At 34.9% G+C, this 21,162-nt stretch overlaps 1 protein-coding gene across 1 annotated transcript; it reads right to left on the minus strand.

The window, feature by feature from the left end:
- Positions 1-3,326: 3,326 nt before the first annotated feature.
- Positions 3,327-20,491, minus strand: LOC107795122 (putative phospholipid hydroperoxide glutathione peroxidase). Its single transcript, XM_075253413.1, has 6 exons — positions 20,117-20,491; positions 19,003-19,076; positions 18,029-18,102; positions 11,032-11,141; positions 4,338-4,613; positions 3,327-3,527 (listed from the first exon to the last, which is right to left on the minus strand). The coding sequence occupies exons 1-6, from the start codon at positions 20,423-20,425 to the stop codon at positions 3,501-3,503; spliced, it is 870 nt and encodes a 289-aa protein (XP_075109514.1). The 5' UTR covers positions 20,426-20,491; the 3' UTR covers positions 3,327-3,500.
- Positions 20,492-21,162: the final 671 nt, after the last annotated feature.

Raw genomic sequence — 21,162 nt, forward strand, 5'->3', positions numbered from 1 at the left:
CGACGGGTCTCTTGAGGGTCCAAATTGGATATATAAAAAAACAAAGGTAGAGGACTCTTCCTGAGGACGGACCACTTGGACAAGTACTTTTGAGGGAAGTAGTCCATGAAGATTTTTTTTCTTTTTATTTATTTATTTTTTCCTTTTTAGGTAGTGTAGTAAGTCCCCCTTGATTTTTCTTTTGGCCACGGTTCTTTTCCAAGGGTTTTTCTTGAACCGGGTTAGGTAGATTTTCCTTTTGTAGTTAGGACTAAGATGGGTAAAGGCTAGAATGCTACCCTGGATGTACATACCTGCAAACAACTAAAATGAACTTGAGAGTGTGACGTCTAGGCTCAGTTGTGGACTTGTAAATCTATGCCTTAATTTTACACAACTTGCTTTGCTTGAACGCTCATATGAGTGTGTTGATAAACTGATTCAGAACGAGTTACATGCTAAGTGTGTGTGAGATTTTACTTGCATTCTGTGCTTGCATGCGATACCTAGAACTTGCCCTGTGTGTTTGCAAAGCGAAATAAAAGTTGTTTGGTTTTAGAGATGATTGAGGCATTTCTTTGTGTAAGCCTATATATAATGGTGAATCCACCTGTCTATATTGTCATAGTTAACCCTTTTGATCCTGAAACCTGTTCTTTGATAACCCTATAATGACCTATATCCCTGTGTTTGAATAGCTGATTGTTTGAACCTATACCTCCGAGAAGCACTTGAATCACTAAGGAACATACAAAAGTCAAAGTGTGGGGTGGTAGGGAGTTAGCGAAAAAAGGGGAATCGGGAATGAATCATTTGAATAGTGCACTGGCATTTAAAAAAAAAACAAGAAGCCAGTTGCACCTAAAGAAAAGTAGGGGTCACCTGTGAAACAAAAATGTGGAGGAATGATTAGGCTGAGCAGGGAAATTGAGATAAAATGAAGTGTGTATTAAAAGTGCTTAAGGAGGTTAGTCACTACATCCAAATGTATCCTACCCGGCTCTTAGCCTACATTACAACCAAATAAAGACCTCTTGATCTTTGACTAAAACAGCTCGATTAGTAGAGTACTACACTATGGGCAAGCTTATGGTGTGTCTGTGTGGCATGTGAATGTTCTTTGCTGAAAGTGAGGGAATTCTTTCTATCTTCGGTTCCTTGTGTTTGAATTTTATGCATGTGAAACTTCTCTCAGACTTTTGATGTGAGGGAATGTGACTCAGGAAGGAAAAGTAAATCTTCACCTCTGTTAGAGTAACTAGAGTGAGCGCAAGTGTGTCATGACAGTAGAGTCTGCATCTGGGGTATGACCGGCACATTGCTTAGGTTGTTCCGTCAAAATGGCGGGTGTGACATACTTGGGGTAATGCATCAAACGGTTAGGCTTAGAAGTGTGGTTTAGCTTGCTCGAGGACGAGCAAAGGTTTAAGTGTGGGGTGTTGATAATAGGTGAATTTAACTATATTCAGGCCCTAAATAACCGCCTTCTTGCATAGTTTTGATAATAAAAGTGATAACAAAATGCTCTTATTAGTGCTTTTCATGACTTGCAGGTTATATATGACTAGGGAAGGCTAGGGAGTACTTTTGGAGTCAAAAATTGAAGAAAGAGAGGCCATCCGTGAAATATCCCAAGTGAACCACGCAAAAATAGGCTGAAGAAGCAGAGAAATGATTCTGCCGCGGTTCCACCGCGACCGCGGCAGAACCGCGGTGAAGACTGCTCGCGGACATAAGGAGATTCAGAGGAGCTGTTTGGCCGTGGTCCCACCGCGACCGCGGCAGAACCGCGGCAGGCGCGAGAAAGTACATGGACTAAAGTGCAAAACACGGGATTTTTAGCTCAAAACTCTATTTTAAACATTAGACTTCGCCAAAAGGAGGCATGTATTGATTTTTAGAGTTTCTTAGGAAGGAAAACCATTGTGAGAGATCACCCAAAACATCTTTCTTCTTTTCTTTGATTTTTATTGCTAGTTTATGATGAATCTTATCTTAGTTTGTTTACCCATAGTTATGAGTAGCTAAATCCTTTGTCTAAGGTTTTGATGGAACCCATTGGAGGATGAACTTCTTGTTTATGTGAACACAAATTGCTAGTTTCAATCTTTATTTGTTCAACTATGTTCTTGTTGTAGTTAATTTACAGGATCCTCAATTAGCTGTGCCTATTTAGTGTGTATAACTCGGGAGAGAGTGCATATTTAGGTTATTGTTGAACAACACTACTCCCAAAGTATAAGAGGGATCTATAACTGCGGATTTAAAGGCGGGATTAGGGATAACGAAGCCTTGAGTGCAATCTGAAGTGAACTGTGTTAATTAAAGCTAGCTAGTGTATCTCGGGAGAGTGCATTGAGTATATTACTGTGATTACTCAGGAGAGATTTGCAGTAAGATGAGCGTTCATGATTGATAGAAGTGTGTTGGTAAATTTGTATGAAGCATAAACAGAAGGGATTCCATCATTAGGGGAAGTCATTACCTTAGCGTTTTCTCATTATTGTTTACAACCTTAGCATCCTTAAATTGCAGTTGTTTATTTACTTGCAATTTTGGTTATTAAAGACACCATCAACTGTGATTCAACGTTGGGAAATTGGTTCTCAAGAGTTTAGTGGGTTTAAAGATAGTGATTGATAGGTTAACTCTCTGTGGATTCGACCCTGGGCGTAATACTCGGGTTATATTTGCAACGTCCGCAGAGTCCTTTTTAGAGGGCATAGTTGGGCGTGATCATGTATGCATTTCAAGTTATTCCGATTTCATTAGATTAAGGGCTGCACCCCAAAGGGTATAGTGTAGACAGTCTACCCTAATACAAATATTAGTTGCGGTTTCCATGACTCGACCCCTGACCTATAAATATATTCTAAGAGTTGCATACTAAGCACTTGAATTAGTCGAAAGTTGCTTCAAAGATAAGTATTATCAAAAAAGAAAAAAGGAACATGCCCACTTATACGAGTGGATTTATCATCTAGCGTAGTGATTTTGGATAATTCACATAATTAACAGTTTAACACTAATAACTAATTTGGAATCGAGGTAGTGATCACTGGCCGACCGATAATCAGTTTAATTAGTATGAATAAGTCAATAAAGACTAAGATCTTAAATTGGAGTGTCATTGTGCTGCTTCACTTTTACAGATGCAATTCATATGTATTTAAAATTCAATTATAAACTTTAAATAATTACATCTTTAAAATAATATGATTAGCCCCAGAGGGGAGTTAGGTGATTAGAGAATGCGGAGTTTTTGAATAAAGTAATTACAATAAAAATTAAAGGTTTTCGCCCCATTTTTGTAGTTTAGAAGCTAAGATAAAACTATGGAAGAAAAATACATAAAGAGTCACCAACATTAATTATTCATAATTTGTATCTCAATTACATTTACACAATATGAGCAATACATCATTAACTTTGATGCAAATTGTTTAATTAAACACATATTTTCCTACCAATAAAGGTAATGGTATATCAACCTTGCTGATATATAGCCGTTCCATGTACTCTCAGCGAACTAATCTAGCAATGGCATGCTGGAAATAGGTGAAAAAATAAGAGTAAACTTCAAGATATAAAAATAAATGAAATTTAACAAGGAAAATTAAGACTAAGGTGAAAGCAATCAAAGAAAAAAAATGATATAAACTTAAGGGTGTGTTTTGGCAGGACGAAAGTCATTTTTCAGGAAAATGATTTATTATCCAGATGTATTTTTGTTGAATAATAAAAATATTTTCTGAAAAAAAACTATGTACTTATTAAATATTGGTAAAAATATTAGCAAACCCGATAGTGTTTGATAAAATTTTGATATTTAATTTTACGTGATTCTAACCTAGATAATCTCTGTTACTGTATTTTTTATATTTTTCTTTTTGGTTCTTGACAATTAGTATCAATTTATCATAATTAGCATGAGAAGGGGACACCCAATTTCCTAATGAAATTCAAATAAAGTAATCAATTAATATATATATATATATATATATATATATATATATAGCTTATATACTATATACTGAAGACCTCAGAAGCCCTATGTATCCAGACCCAAGCAGGTACGAGATACTGGGTGAGAAGCTAAAAAACAGTAATGATTTTAGTGTCCGAATTGAGATTACAAATTAAATAAATTTTGTATATTCTAATGAATTTTAATTATAAAAAATGGAATAAAATTTATTATACTAGTACTATTTATGCAATTTTTAATTATCTAAATTTCATGTTAAAATGTTTAAGAAATTAATGTCTGTATTCACGAGATAAAAAGTTTAAAAAAAATTAACTTTCTTATTCTGAACTCATATATTTTTTTTGAAACAGACTAAATAAGTACGTACCTCAAGAACAAAGCGGGGATCGTCTCGTTGTCCTGCTGTAGTACCCGGGTTCTCGCCCGATTTCCCAGTTTCGGATTTTTTAGTTTCATCATCTAATATTGGGAAGGGATCATAGCGTTGTTTGGCAGGAACTCCGGTCCAATCTACTAAAATTTTAACGAATTCCTCTGTAATATCTCCTCCTTTTGTTTCTTCTTTGAGAAAATAATAAAGATCTGCATCTCTTTCCTTTTCGTTAATGCCATAAATATGTTTATGTTTATCATTCAATTTAACCTGTTAATTCAAGTAGAACATCACATTAGTGTTCAGACAAAAAACAATCCACTTTTAGTCCCAGTAATATCGATAAAGTATCATTTTTGGTCCTTGTGATGTCTAGTAAATTAAGCATATCTAACATTTAATTAATTGAATTGTGCACTGTTGATCCGTATGCTTGTGAATCTTCACAAACTTAACGAATTATTAACTTTGAAATCAATTCATTATAAATGTGTTATGTTAAATTTATATTGCTAATTCATATTTAATAATTGGAGGGTAATATAGTCCTAAAAGTAATCTAAATATAACAATTTTTTTTTAATGTAAAACGGACTAAAAGCACACATTTTAACTAATCAAAGATTAAATGTGTTAAATCATATATCAAATGACCAAAACGAAATTACAACTAAGGGGGCAAAAGTGCTATTATCCATATATTATACTTCACGGATGGCAAGAGATCCAAACTTACAAATTAGAGATAATAACACTTTTGGTCCCTTGGTTATTCGTAAATTTTGATTTTGGTCGGGTCACATATGAGTCAACATATTTAACTTTTAATTAGTTAAAATATATATTTGTTAACCTTTATATAGGAAATATGTTATATGTAAATTATTTTTAAAATTGTATTACCCTCAAGTATGAAGTAATGTATGATTACACGAGTTCCAGACTTACAAATTAATCAAAACCAAGACATATTCAAGCTAATCCTGTCATTGTTAATTTTTGTAATGGAGGCAATATAAGATTTTGATATGGTGTCCATCTCATTCAAATGATTTGGTAGCCAATTTTGTTGACTTGGTTTGTTTTGATAGCCAACCTTGTTGAATTAGTATAATTTGGTAGCCAATTTTATTGACTTGGTTTAGTTTGGTAACGTAGCCAACCTTGTTGAAATTGTGAAAAGGATGTGCAAATTGTCAAATATTGTAGGCTTTAGAGAGTGAGGTTTTGGCTATAAAAGGAGAGTTTTAACTCTCATTTCTACACACCAAAATCTCAGACAATACATTTGAGTGAGAGAGAGAGCAAGGTATTCCACAGACTATAAGAAAATAGTCTGTGAAGAAAAATAGAGTGTGAGAGATATTGTAGTGAGGTGGAAAAAACAAAAGAGTGTTCTTTCTTTTGAGGGTGTAGTGGTCTTAGGAGTATTTGTACTCGTTACTACACAGTGTAAAATTTCTCGCTATAGTGATATCAATTGCTCTTCTTGGTCGTGGGTTTTTCCCTTATTCAGAAGAGTTTTCACGTAAAATCTTGGTGTCATTATTGCTGCATTTCTATTCTTGTTGATTTAACTATAACTTAGTGTTCTGTGTTTATCACTAATACCGTGAATATTATTTTTACGAGGTTTATTCCCAACAAGTGGTATAAGAGCCAAGGTTCTGTCTGAGTATGCTCTGTGGTTGCAGCACAGTCTGAACTTCCACATCAGAAAAGAATTACTTTGGTCTCATAATAAATTGTATTTGTATTTGTGATAAACGATGGAAGCCAACACTAGTAGAATAGTTACTTTGAATGACACAAACTATGCCATTTTGGAAGGGCAAAATGGAAGATTTGCTCTATGTCAAAAAATTTCATCAACTTGTCTTCGCCACTATAAAGCTTGATAATAAATCAGATGAAGGGTGAAAGCTTGATAATAATCTCATATTGTTTTGAACCATATTTTTGGGGAGACACATGCTCGGACCCTATGGGAGCACCTTGAAAGTTTGTATGCTCGGAAAACTGAAAACAACAAGATGTTTCTAATAAAACAGATGTTGGGTTTAAAATACCATGATGGTTCTGCGATAACAGATCATCTGAATAATTTATAGGGGATCATGAACCAGTTATCTGCTATGAGCATTAAATTTGATGAAGAAATTCAAGGCTTGTTTCTACTTGGTTCCCTACCAGATTCTTGGGAAATTCTTAGAACTTCATTATCAAATTCTTCTCCGGATGGTGTGATCTCTATGGATCTTGCCAAGAGCAGCCTTTTAAATGAAGAGATGAGAAGAAAATCTCAAGGTTCCTCCTCATCAGATGTCTTGGTGATTGATTCTAGGGGGAGAAGTAAGAATCAGGGTTCTCAAAATAGAGAACATAATAGAAGCAAATCCAGAAGCAGACTCAAAGATATTGAATGCTATCATTGCGGGAAGAAAGAGCACACAAAGAAGTTCTACCGGATTTTGAAAAAGGATAATAAAGACAAGGAAGAACAGAAAGAAGATGACAATCGTGTGGCCACCGTCACTATAGAAGATCTTGTTACCGTCCTTGATATGGATCTGATAAATATTGCTTGTGATGAGTCAAGCTGGGTTGTAGACAGTGGTGCCGCATCTCATGTAACATCAAGGAAGGAATTTTTTCCATCCTATACTCAGGGTGACTTTGGAACTTTGAGTATGGATAATGAGACTGTATCTAGGGTGGCTGGTGTTGGAACGATTTGTTTAGAAACTAGTATTGGAACTAAACTAGTTTTAAACAATGTAAAGCATGCACCTGATGTTTGTTTGCACTTAATCTCTGTTGGTATTTTGGATGATGAGGGATATGTCAGTACCAATGGTGCTGGAAAGTGGAAGCTCATTAAAGGTTCCATGATTGTGGCTCGTGGGGAAAAGCGTCATGGTCTATACTGGACTACGGTCTCTACCTATGTTGATATGGTGAATGTCGTTGAGAGCAATAACTCTTCAAAGTTATGGCATAAGAGGCTTAACCACATTAGCGAGAAATGACTAAATGTTCTGGCCGAGAAGAAATTGTTGTCAAATTTTGAAAGTGCAAAATTAGAAAAATGTGAGCACTGCTTGGCTGGAAAACAAAAGAGAGTTTCTTTTTAGTCTCATCCTCCTTCAAGAAAGACAGAGCTGCTTGAGTTGGTGCATTCAGATTTATGTGGTCCAATGAAGACAAAGACTTTAGATGGTGCACTTTATTTTGCTACCTTTATTGATAATTGCTCAAGGAAACTTTGGGTCTACATCTTGAAGACTAAAGACCAAGTGTTGGGTGTCTTTAAGCATTTTCAGGCTTTAGTTGAAAGAGAAACTGGAAAGAAGCTGAAGTGTATTCGTACTGATAACGGTGGTAAATATTGTGGACCGTTTGATGAATACTGCAAGCAACAGGGTATCAGACACCAGAAGACTCCTCCTAAGACTCCTCAGCTTAATGGTTTAGCAGAAATGATGAACAGGACCTTGATGGAAAAAGTCAGATGTTTGCTTTCTGAAGCAAAGTTGCCTAATTCCTTTTGGGGTGAGGCTTTGTTGACCGCTGCACATGTTATTAATCTATCCTCTGCAGTTGCTTTGTAAAGCGATGTTCCAAATAGAGTTTGGTATGGCAAGGATTTTTCTTATGACCACTTGAAAGTGTTTGGTTGCAAAGCTGTTGTACATGTGCCTAAAGATGAGAGGTCAAAATTAACTGCTAAGATAAGGCAGTGCATCTTCATTGGTTATGGCCTTGATGAGTTCGGTTACAAGCTATATGATCCAATTGAGAAGAAGGTCGTGAGAAGTCGTGATGTTATTTTTGTGGAGGATCAAACCATTGAAGATATTAACAAAGTGGAGAAGCTAAAATCTCCAAGTTCTGAAGGTTTAGGCAATCTTGATCAACTTCCTCATACAAATGCGGATGACGTTGGTGGGCTCAATGATGATGGTGATGCCCAGAACCATAATCCAGATCAGCATATTGATGGTGATGGTGATAACAATGCTAATGTTGATGAGGTAAATGTTCCTACTCACGAAGTTGTGGACGAGCTAGATATTCCACTCAGGAGGTCCTCTAGACCTCGTACTCCTTCCTCCCGTTATTTATCTAGTGAGTATGTATTACTCACTGATGGGGGAGAACCTGAATGTTATGCAGAGGCTATAGAAGATGAGCACAAGGATCAATAAATTGAAGCCATGCAAGATGAGATGAAATCTCTGCATGAGAACCATACTTATGAGTTGGTGAAATTGCCTAAGGGCATGAGGGCTTTGAAGAACAAGTGGGTGTTCAAAGTTAAAGCTGAAGAACATAGTTTGAAGCCCAGATACAAAGATAGATTGGTTGTCAAGGGATTTGGTCAAAGGAAACCTATTGACTTTGACGAAATATTTTCTCCTATCGTGAAAATGTCCTCCATTCGGACAGTTCTTGGTTTGACTGCCAGTTTTGATTTGGAGATTGAGCGGATTCTTCACGGTGACTTAGAAAAGGAGATTTATATGGAACAACCTGAAGGCTTCAAGGCAAAAGGTAAAGAAAATCTTGTATGCAAACTTAAGAAGAGTCTATATGGATTGAAGTAAGCTCCCAGACAGTGGTACAAGATGTTTGAGTCTGTTATGGGGGAGCCAGGCTACAAGAAGACTTCTTCAGATCATTGTGTGTCTGTACAAAGATTTTCTGATGATGATTTTATCATCCTCTTGCTATATGTGGATGATATGTTGATTGTGGGCAGGAATGCTTCCAAGATTGACGAGTTGAAGAAACAGTTGAATAAGTCTTTTGTAATGAAAGACTTGGGTCATACTAAGCAGATTTTGGGCATGAGAATTACTCATTCGAGAAAAGAAAGAAAGCTTTACTTGTCACATGAGAAGTACATAGAACGTGTACTGGAGCGCTTCAATATGAAAAGTGCTAAGTTGGTTCGCACACCCCTTCCTGATCACCTGAAGTTGAGCAAGAAGATGTGTCCTACAACAATGGAGGAAAAAGAGAGAATGGCCAAGATTCCTTATTCCTCTGCCGTCGGAAGTTTGATGTATGCAATGGTATGCACTCGACCAGATATTGCTCATGCAGTTGGTGTTGTTAGCAGATTCCTTGAAAATCTTAGAAAGGAACATTGGGAAGCATTCAAGTGGATACTCAGGTACCTAAGAGGTACTGTAGGAGATTGCTTGTGTTTTGGAGGATCTGATTCAATCTTGAAGGGCTACACGGATGCTGATATGGCAGGTGATCTTAATAATCGTAAATCTACTATGGGATACATGTTCACATTTTTAGGGGGAGCTATCTCATGGCAGTCGAAGTTGCAGAAGTGTGTCGTACTGTCTACAACTAAAGCGGAGTATATTGCGGCTACTGAAGCAGGCAAAGAGATGCTATGGCTCAAGAGATTTCTTCAAGAACTTGGATTGCAACAGATGAAGTATGTTGTCTATTGCGGTAGTCATAGTGCAATAGACCTAAGGAAAAACTCCATGTACCATGCGAGAACAAAACACATCGACGTCAAATATCATTGGATTCGTGAGCAAGTGGAGAACGAATCACTTCAGGTCAAAAATATTCACGCAAGTGAAAATCCTACTGATATGTTGACCAAGGTGGTACCAAGAGACAAGTTCGAGCTATGCAAAGAACTTGTCGGCATGCACTCAGACTAGAAGACAGTGCTACCTCCTCTAGATGAATGAGACTGGAGGGGGAGATTGATATGGTGTCCATCTCATTCAAATGATTTGGTAGCCAATTTTGTTGACTTGGTTTGGTTTGGTAGCCAACCTTGTTGAATTAGTATAATTTGGTAGCCAATTTTATTAACTTGGTTTGGTTTGGTAGCCAACCTTGTTGAAATTGTAAAAAGGGTGTGCAAATTGTCAAATATTGTAGGCATTAGAAAGCGAAGTTTTGGCTATAAAAGGAGAGTTTTAACTCTCATTTCTACACACGAAAATCTCAGACAATACATCTGAGTGAGAGAGAGCAAGATATTCCATAGACTATAAGAAAATAGTCTGTGAAGAAAAACAGAGTGTGAGAGATATTGTAGTGAGGTGGAAAAAGCAAAAGAGTGTTCTTTCTTTTGAGGGTGTAGTGGTCTTAGGAGTATTTGTACTCGTTACTACACAGTGTAAAATTTCTCGCTATAGTGATATCAGTTGCTCTTCTTGGCCGTGGTTTTTTCCTTTATTCAGAAGAGTTTCCATGTAAAATCTTGGTGTCATTATTGCTGCATTTCTATTCTTGCTGATTTAACTATAATTTAGTGTTCCGCGTTTATCACTAATACCGTGAATATTATTTTTACGGGATTTATTCCCAACAGATTTTTCATTATTCAAACTACATGAAACACGTAGTAGTTTGTGTTAAGTTATATACATAGTCAGTGTAACCAAAGGATATTTACAAGTAAACTTCTTTGAAGTGTAAAATTTATAATCTTGAAAATAAGATAGATTACTTGTTATAACATGTAAATATAACCCGATAATGTAATTTTCTTTACACTAACATTGTGTATAACCTAAACTCAATTAATTTTAAATAGACCTTTGTATTTAACGTCATTTAAACCTTCAACAAAAGTCAAGAAATTAACAAAAGCGTCCTTCGAATTAAATAACTTCATGAATATGAAAGTAGAGTTTACCTTGTCGAAAAGTGGAAATTCAGCAGTATTAAGAATTTCTTGTTTTCCCCCTCCATATCCTGATTTGCCTGTTTCTTTCTTATCATAAAGAAACCCTAGAACCGCAAAACCTACAAAAAGGATGACAAACATATTTCAGACCACAATAGAAATAGAAAATTATTAGGAAAAATTTTCAAAAAGGTATTTCTTGCAGTAGAATATAGTTGTGTTTTGTATTGAAAGTTAGTTTAGCTTTTTGGAGCTTTTTAAGAAAAGGATAGGTTTTTCATTGGAAAAAATTTTCTTACATGGTATGGTCGTCATTGAAAAATCAAAATCAAAATCAAAATAAATTTAAGCAAATAATAATTATAATTACGTCTCAATCTCAAACTAGCCCGTGAAAACATCCTCTTGCAGAAATGCAGGGTAAGACTACGTACGGTAGACCTTTGTGGTCCGGTCCTTCCCCGGACCCCACGCATAACGGGAGCTTAGTGCACCCGGCTGCCCTTTTCATTCCAATACTTAATAACTTGTTATTCTTTGATATTAAAGGTTCCTTTCTAAAATAAAACTTCTAAGAATACTAAAAAGATTCTTCATAAATAATGAACTTAATATAAGTGTCCGCTGTGATCAAATCTTAATCCTAATTAGTTGGTATCATTAAATAATTTTCTGCACCCAAATTACACCAAATAATATGAATTTATCATTGTTTAAGTGGTCTAATAGGCTGAGAATATGTACTAATTAATTATGACTAAGTTTTAAAAGTATATGTGCAATCACATATCATGAATCTATTGATTTGATGTAAACATTGAACACAAGCAAAAATTTTACCAGACGACCTACATAAAAATTTTGCTTTCATCAACTGTGTTAAAGACAACTTTACTTCGTTCCTTTTAAAAAATTCAATCATCAAGATTCTGTTATGTTGAGGAAGAGGAAACCCCGAAAATAAAGAAGATAAAGAACATCAAATTTTAACGTGGAAACCCTTCAAATCGAAGATAAAAATCACGGGATCACAAAGATCCAAAAAGCTCCACTATAACAATAACAGGGTTACAAAAGTTCTATGAATTGGCTAAACAACAAGTGCCAAACACGGAGCAACAATAGCAACAATTAATCAATTGAAGAAAGAGGAGAATCCACAAAAATGAAGTTGTTGTTCGAGGCTTGAAATTAGATGCTACGGGCCTCATATCCAATCTTCACCGTTCAAATCAAAGACAAAGATGTTACGAATACCCAGTCAAAATATAAACTTGATCCAACGACTAACGAATTAGAAAAAGTAATTTGAAGTTGGCTGGTCGGAATAAAAATCTTCAGCAAAACAAGCACTTTTCTTCTGTCCTCTCTTGATGAAAGTTCTCTCAAAAACCACTCTTATGTGCTTAAATATTTCAGAGACTTGTACCGATGAGCATGAAATGATTCTCCAAGGTTGTCCTATTCATAGATCATGAGTGGTGCTTTCTCTTAAAGCCAAAACCCACTCAAAATAGGAATAAACATTGGATCCAATTCCGAATAGGCATGGAAACCAAAAGAGAACATGATTAGGCCATTGGGTGTCTGGACAATACGGGCATGTGCCCAATAAACTCCCCCTTCTGCCAAGAGGCCAAATATGTCTTCAAGTAGAGGAACTATTGACATGCTCCATGCCTGCCAATTTTCTGAAAAATTCATGTTTATCTGCAAGCTTAACGACGAAGTCCTCAGGCTGCTCCATATAAATCTCCTCATCTAAATTACCATGAAGAAAAGCAGTCTTGACATCCATCTACTCAACCTCTAAATCTAGACTTGCGACTACGTCTAGAACCATAAGAATAGAAAATATCTCCACAACAAGGGAGAAAATTTCATCAAAGTTAACTCATTTCTTCTGGCCAAAACCTTTAACAACTAACCTCGCCTTGTATCTAGGTGCAGAGGTATGGTTATTTTGCTTTATTCTGAATATCCATTTGTTAAATAAAGCTCTCTTACTTTTCGGCAATTTCACTAACTCATATGTGTTATTCTCATGGAGTGACTTCATCTCATCTTTCATGGCTTCGATCTACTGATATTTGTGAGTATCTTGCATGGCTTCATCATAGCTCTCAGGTTCTCTCATGTCAGTCAAAAGTAGATACTCATCAGGAGGATAACACATGGATTTTTGTTTCTCCCTTGTATATCTTCTAAGAGAGGATTCAGGAGCATTTGAAGTAGTTACCTGAGCAGGAATTGGTTGTTGATCAACCACAACTTCATCAACTGGAGCATCTATAATATCTACACCATGATGATCATTTTGATCTCGATCACTATCTTCATTATTGTCTTGGGTTTCTTCATGTGCAATAGGCGCCTTAGCAATAGAAACTAGATCAATATCAACTAAGCTCTCATTACTCTGAGAATCTATCTTCTCAGCTTTGTCAATATCTTTAATAGTCTGGTTTTCAAAGAATATTGCATCACGATTTCTAATACGTTTATTGTCAACTAGATCGTGAAAACGATATCCAAACTCATCTTGACCATAACCGATAAAGATGCACTGCTTAGTTTGACATCCAGTTTTGATCTCTCATCTTTAGGAACATGCACACAAGCTTTATACCCAAAAACTTTCAGGTGATCATAAGAAACATCTTTGGCAAACCAAACTCTGTCTGGGATATCATCATCCAAAGAAACAACAGGAGATAAATTGATAACATAGGCAACGTTTTGACTTTACTTTAAAAGGACCACACAAATCAGAGTGTACTAGCTTTAATAAATCAAACTTTCTTGAGGGAGATGGCTATGAAAGAAAACCCTTTTCTATATGCCAGCTAAACAATGGATACACCTTTTCAGCTTTGCTTGTTTCAATCCAGAAAGCAAACTTTTCTTAGCCAAACACATAATTCCCCTCTCGTTCATATGACTCAATCTTCTGTGCCACACTTCTGATAAAGTTTCACTTTCCACCAGATTTATGGAGTCATTAAGAATAGAGCCCTGTGTCACATATAAATGACCAGACTTGACTCCTCGAGCCACTACTAACGAGCCCTTGGTGAGCTTCCATTGGCCATTAAAGAGGGCATTATGGTAACCTTCATCGTCTAATCTTCCTGTCGAGATCAAATTGAAAGGAAAGTCTGGAGCATGCTTGGCATCTTGAAGAACTAACATTGAACCATTATTAGTTTTCAAACAAATTGTGCTAACATCAAACACCTTAACTTCACTGGCATTGCCCATCTTTAACACTCCAGAATCAACAGAAGTATAAGATGAGAAAAAGTCTTTTCTTGGTGTGACACGTGAGGTAGATGCATAATCTACTATCCAGCTTGTCTCATAGGATACCAAATTGATGATGTTTTATCATAAGCAAAAAGAAGATCATCTCGAACAATAGCAGCAACATTGTTCTCGCTATTTTCAACTTTATTTCCTTCTCCAATATCTTGCAACCACTTGTGGCAAAACCTTTTGATGTGTCTTTTCTTGACACAATGGTTGCATGTAATATTATGGTATTTGGACCTTGACTTACTTCTACTATTAAATCTATTCTTCGAGCCTCTTGTTCTATTTCTCCCCCGGTCGTTTGTAACCATGATATCTGCTTGTGAGGACGAACCCTGAGATTTTCTCTTTACTTCCTCGTTCAACACACCAGTTTTGGCATATTCCATGGTCACCTTACCTCCAGGAGATGAATTTTTCAAAGAAACAGGAAGAGTTTCCCAAGAGTCTGGCAGAGTATTAAGAAGCCAAAGTCCTTGTATCTCATCATCAAAATTAACTTCCATTCTAGAAAGTTGATCAAGGACGCCCTGAAAATCATTTATGTGATCAAGGATTGGGTTGCCTTCCTTGTATTTAAAGGTCATCAATTGCTTTAGAAGGAACAACTTGTTGTTCCCAGTTTTTGAAGCATAAAGAGTCTCTAGCTTTTCCCACAATGATCTCGCATATGTCTCGTTCACAATATGGTTGCGAACATTATCTTCAACCCATTGTCATATATATCCACATACTTGTTAGTGCTCGAACTCCCAATCTTCATCAGATATACTCTCGGGTTTATGAGTTGCAAAAATGGGAGATGCATCTTCTTCACGAATAACAAATCTTTCATCTTGATTCTCCAAACATTATAATTTATCACATTTAAACATTCCATCTTGCTCATAATCACCTCCATTCCGTAACAACCCAGATAAATAACCAAGGTTGTGATACCACTGTTATGTCGAGGAAGAGGAAAATCCGAAAATAAATAAGATAAAGAATACCAAATTTTAACGTGGAAATCCCTTCAACCACGGGATCACAAAGATCCAAAAAGATCCACTATAGCAATAAGAGGGTTACAAAAGTTTTTCAAATTGGCTATACAACAAGTGTCAAACGCAGAGCAATAATAGCAATAAGAGCAACAACTAATCAATTGAAGAAAGAGGAGAATTCACAAAAATGAAGCTTCTGTTCGAGGCTCGAAATCAGATGCTACAAACACCCAAATCTGATCTCCACCATTCAAATCAAAGAACAAGATGTTACAAATATTTATTCAAAATATCAGCCCGATCCAACGGCTAACAAATTAGAAAATGTGATTTAAAGTTGGTTGGTCGGAATAAAAATCTGCAACAAAACAAACACTTTTCTTATCTCTTCTCTCTTGATGAAAACTCTCTCAAAAACCACTCTTATGTGCTTAAGTCTTTCAGAGACTTGTACCAATGAGCATGGAATAATTCTCCAAGGTTGTCTTATTTATAGATCATGAGTGGTGTTTTCTCTTAAAGCCAAAACTCACTCAAAATAGGAATAAATACCGAATCCAATTCCGAATAGGAATGAAAACCAAAAGAGAATAGGATTAGGCCATTGGGCCTTTTGCTGGACAACATGGGCATGTGCCCCACAGATTCTACATGCAGGGGTGGGTCTACAGTGTAAATTGGGGTTCACGTGAACCCATGGTCTTCCCAGCAAATCAGTTTTTCCATGTATATAATTTAAAGAAAGGGTCTAATATTAACTTTGGGAACCCATGCTCTATAAAGCTAAGTGGTTCACTGGTTGTCCGGTTGTTTTACTTTCCCAACAACAAGGGATCGAATCCCTCTTGGGATTTTCTCATCCTGCTGTTCTCTATTTGTTTTTTTGTTTGTTTTTTTCATTTGTTTCCCCCCCCCCTAAAATCTATTAGTCTTCCTACTCCCAGTTTATGCTAACCTCGATCTTAATTGTAATCTCTCAATTAATTTTCTCTTTACCCTTTTTGCTTTTTACTGAATATTAAATTACACAATAACTTGTTTGAATATTTTTGTTTCAATAAAATTATTGGACTTTTGTCTATAATATTTTATTACAACATATAGTTTATTTTGTAAGTAGTTCACATATATAGAATTAGTCATATGTTAAGATTTTTTTGTGTTTCTTTTTGCACTTAAATTTGCACAAGTTTTAAATTTTACGGTATTAAATTGTTATTAGCATTTTGTTTTGAATTTTTATAGTAAGAACTGAATGGTTTAAGAAGTGTATAAGTTATCTTTTTAAATAATATTTTAAATTGACAATAAGTCATAAAACACTAAATGTTCCGATATCAATTGACATTGTTGACCAAAAAGAAAAAGGAAAAAAAAATTAACACTATTTACAAGTATCAAATTTGGTTAATGCCGGTAGTGCACCCACGAACTTAAAAATCTGGATCCCCTCTGTCCACATGTCTATGTTTTGTGATTCCATCTATTCTCAGAAACGATTTTACTCTTCTTTGGCGAGCTCAATTTGCATGCATATATTCTGTCTTACTTTTACTTATACTAAAACTTTTTATTTTCTAGAGTGTTTTCATATAATTTATGTTTTTGGATGACACCTTCACTAGTTTCATTAATCGACACCATATCATCTCAAATAAGCATATATACACCACGAGACCTCATTACACATATACTATTGATTAACACATTCATAACTAACGTAAACAAATACCAACACTCAATGCAGATCCTTGGTGTAACTCTTCTATGTCTCCTATCGTCGTTTTCACACTTGCGAAACTCCTATGTGCATATCTTTTCTGATATTTATATTAATCGTTGATTTAATACACTTTTAATATAGTATAGTTGGTTTTGAATCAACACAAATATTAGATGTGTTAGGTTGAAGTTCTAACGATGACAATAAAAAGGTTATATGAATTGACTAACCTCTAAATCTGCTTTATGACAGGAATAAGAAAATGCATCCTCAAAGATTGATAAAGCATGGAGTCAGATATGGGTGGCAATTTAAGTCCAAACCGATTAACCCGCCCAATGTTGAACTTAGTCCATTCTGACCCAGCACATCTCGACTCATTCAAAATTGGGCTGATTTTGTAACCCAAATTGATACATGAGTAACTTTTCTAATTAAAATATCTTTAAAATAATTCTTTTTGTTTGATATGTTATATATGACCATAAAAAAAGAAAAAGAAGTCTTATTTAATAATTAAATAATTCATAAGAAAACAACACACATTAAGTAAAGCTTGGTAAGAGTTGCACGAGTTGGGTATGAGATAAATTTTAACCATCTTGACCCAGCATATCTCTGTCAAAATAACTTTTGGACGGGTGATAGACCGGTCCATTTATTGATTCAACCCTTTTTGATCCGACCAAAATCAGCCCAACTCACCCATTTGACACCCCTAGAGTTAGCCACTAAAAGGAACAAAAACCAATGGAAATATGAAGAGCATATACCAAAACTATGAAGGAAGCAAGCCAAATATTATAGAATTTTCTCATTATTTCCAGAGCTTTATATAGAGAAGAGGAAGATACGGAGTACATATAAAAGTAATAGTAAGAATAACATTGTAAAGGGTCGATTAGTTAATTTGTAAGTAATTGAGAAAAGTACAAATTTGACAAAGAATATAAGTTTGTAAATTAAAATAAAATAGACGACTAACCTTTAGGTTTGTTGTCTTTGTACCGGTTATGTAGATTATTGAGAAGCTTGATCTCCGACTTTGCATCATCAGAACTGAAATCAGTATATACAAAATATCAATTAAAAGGAATAATGGGAGCATAACACATGAATGCATCAATATTACACACACACCCTTATTATTGTTAATATTAACTTAAGGCCTAAGAAAATAGAATAGATAGGCTTTTTTCGCTTGTTCGTCAAGCTTTCGAGCAGCTCTTTCAACTGCCGCCTAATCCCCCAACATGCTCAAGTACCGAGAGCCGTCCAGGGACTGGACGGCCGGAGGGAGCTTGCTTATAGAAAGAAGATAGGCCGGTCAAAGAAAAACAAGGTACTGTAGGACCCCATAAACTTTAAATTCTGGATCTATCTCGCTATGCATAAAATAAATAATGAGAGAACAAATATATGCACTGTTTTACTTCTTATTTATTTTGAAAATTGAAGATCGGTGATTTAATTTCCGGGACTATGATAAAAACTAGACAGATATCCATTATGGTTCAAAAAGGGTTAATTTCACTCGGTTTTTATATTTTTGCACCAAAGTCACTAAATAATTTTTTGTAATAAAAATATCACTCAACTTTACCTAAATATCATAGAAAATCACAAGGAAGAAACAAAGGAGAATATCCTATATGTTAATTGGGCAAAGTTGAGTGAATTATTGGTTACAAGAAAAATTAGTTCAATGACTTTCCTGATTTCTAATCCTCAAACACCATTTTAGAGAATTTATTTTTCATTTAAAGGCCAATGAAAGCTCGTGAAATAGACAAAAACCTGAGAAAATAGAAAATATTTTGCAGTGGTCAGTTATTTTAAAGGAATTTACAAAAAGAATAGTTACAGGGGCCAAAATGTACTGTTACTTACTTCAAGGGTGAAATTCACATAATGCAGAAAATTATACATAGTTATTTGATAGAGAAGAAGAAGATATACCCTTGCTCAGGAATATTAACAATTAGCAGAACCTTCCCACTGTATTTGCGGAGGGAGATATATTTCTTTTCTCTCTGAAAAAGATTACAAACAATAAATCACTTGTTTACTCAAAAGGTACAAAAGGGAGAGGATATTTGTTAGATTATTACAATATAAATATAATTCTGAAATAATTTCAACTATTTTGGCTCAAAATTTACAGCTTGTTTGGATGTTTGTTATGTATCATTTCATAATGTATCATATAGTGTTGTATTGTACTGTATCGTTTTGATGTATACAATGTTTACATGATGTCACATACCAACAATATAAAAAATAAACTTGTAATATTATAAAGAAAAAAATAAGGTACAAGGTAGAATTATTATATGAAAAGGTAGGTACATAGGGTAAAGGATATAATAACATTGTTTAATAATAAGGAAGAGCAAGATGAGAAAAAAAATAAGGTAACAATGCGACCACACCAAATCAGTCATTCCTCAAAACAAATATTGTATTTAAAATAACAATACGATACAATACAATTGGTAACAACCATCCAAACAAGCTGTTAGCGGATATGCAAATCTTGAATTTATTTGAAATAACAAAAGGATTTAAGAGAATAAAGAGATAACTAATGTATTAAAAAGAAGAAAAAAAAGAAGGAGATCAAGAAAGCAAAGAGAGTAAAACAGAAAATATTACAACAATAATAATTGTGTCCCGATCGTAAACAAGTTATGTTCGGCTATATGAATCATCACTAATCATATTTCTCCATCAAAAATAATTTCAGGACAAAATTATTAGAAGATTATAGCACAAAAAATTCGGATAAAGAACTCTTAAAAAGCATAGGACCTAAAGTAAACATACTAACATGATTAAAACATATGTCCAATTAATTGGTATCGCCTGTATAAATAAAAAATGTTAGAACTGGAAAATAAAATACGATATAAAATTTGATAAAGAGGATAATGTTAAATGAGGGGTATAGTATGACATTGATTTAGTTTAGGTTGAAAGAGAAAACATATAAGAAGAACAAATGAGAAAGAAACAAGAATTATATTGTAAATTCAAATTCATTAACAACAATGAAAGAAATTCAAGTTCTTACGATGTCATGTGCTTCGAAACGATATACATTTTTTTCTCCACCAGCTTGAGCCTTAATTGTATTCAAAGATGGAGAAAATGAATTAGCAACTCTTGAAAATTTTGGTAATGAAAAATTAGAGAAACCATCACCCTGAAAATATGAAGATTTGGAAAACTTAACATGAGAAATATTGTATGATAAATGTAAATAAGAATCCCTAGAGGATGAAGAAACAATCAGTGAAGAAGGAGAGTATTTTGAGTTTGTTCTTAGTTTGACAAATGATTTAGTACTCAAAGGTGTTGATGCAAAAACCATAGAAGCCATTTTTATTTTGTTTTTGAGAGGGGTTTTGGTTGGATGAAGGGAGGGGAAGAAAGGGGTTTCTAGATCTCTAGATATATGGATTTCAACAATGAGTTTTATACGTACATACATGCATAGGGTGCTAAAGCCTTCGTGGACAGCGTTATACGGTACTTATGTCGACCAGGGACGGAGCTAGCTAGCCCTTCGAATACGGGTTCGGTTGAACCCGATAACTCTTGTCCAAATTCCATATTTGTCTTAAAAAATTATTGAATTATGCACAAATTATTAATTTAGAACTCAGTAACTTAAAAGAATTAGAATACTGAACCCATAAGTTTTAAATTCTGATTTTCCCTCTGATATTGACGAGAGATAACATATACTCGATTAAATATTCGAGTTGTAGGAGAGCTGGTTTGGACACTACCGTTTTAAAATAGTAAAGTTACATGAATACGTAGGATGCCCAAATCGTGATAGGCAGAGCCTGGGGCGAAGCTATGTGTGATCAAGAGTAGTCAACTGAATACTCTTTGCCAAAAAATTATATTATATATTGGATAAAATATTACTTGTTATTAATAAAAAAAATAAACTTTAAATACCCTTGCATAGCCCGCGATTAAATTTGAACATCCTTATTGAATTTTTTGGCTTCGCCGCTAGACGGAATCATCGGTACTCGAATTGATAAAAGGTAACAAATACTCAATTGAATAATTAAGGTGCGACCTAAGCTGATCTAGACACCA

The sequence above is a fragment of the Nicotiana tabacum genome, chromosome 5 (assembly GCF_000715075.1).
Source record: "Nicotiana tabacum cultivar K326 chromosome 5, ASM71507v2, whole genome shotgun sequence".
NCBI lineage: Eukaryota > Viridiplantae > Streptophyta > Magnoliopsida > Solanales > Solanaceae > Nicotiana > Nicotiana tabacum.

Bases quoted from the DNA above. Each gene is read 5' to 3' on its own strand.
- LOC107795122 (XM_075253413.1), bottom strand. From the start codon at position 20,425: ATGGCTTCTATGGTTTTTGCATCAACACCTTTGAGTACTAAATCATTT. The intron at 11,142-18,028 runs GTTAGTCGTCTA...TCCTTTTTGTAG, and splicing joins CAAAGACAACAAACCTAAAG to GTTTTGCGGTTCTAGGGTTT. The intron at 4,614-11,031 runs GTAAACTCTACT...TTGAATTAACAG, and splicing joins AATTTCCACTTTTCGACAAG to GTTAAATTGAATGATAAACA.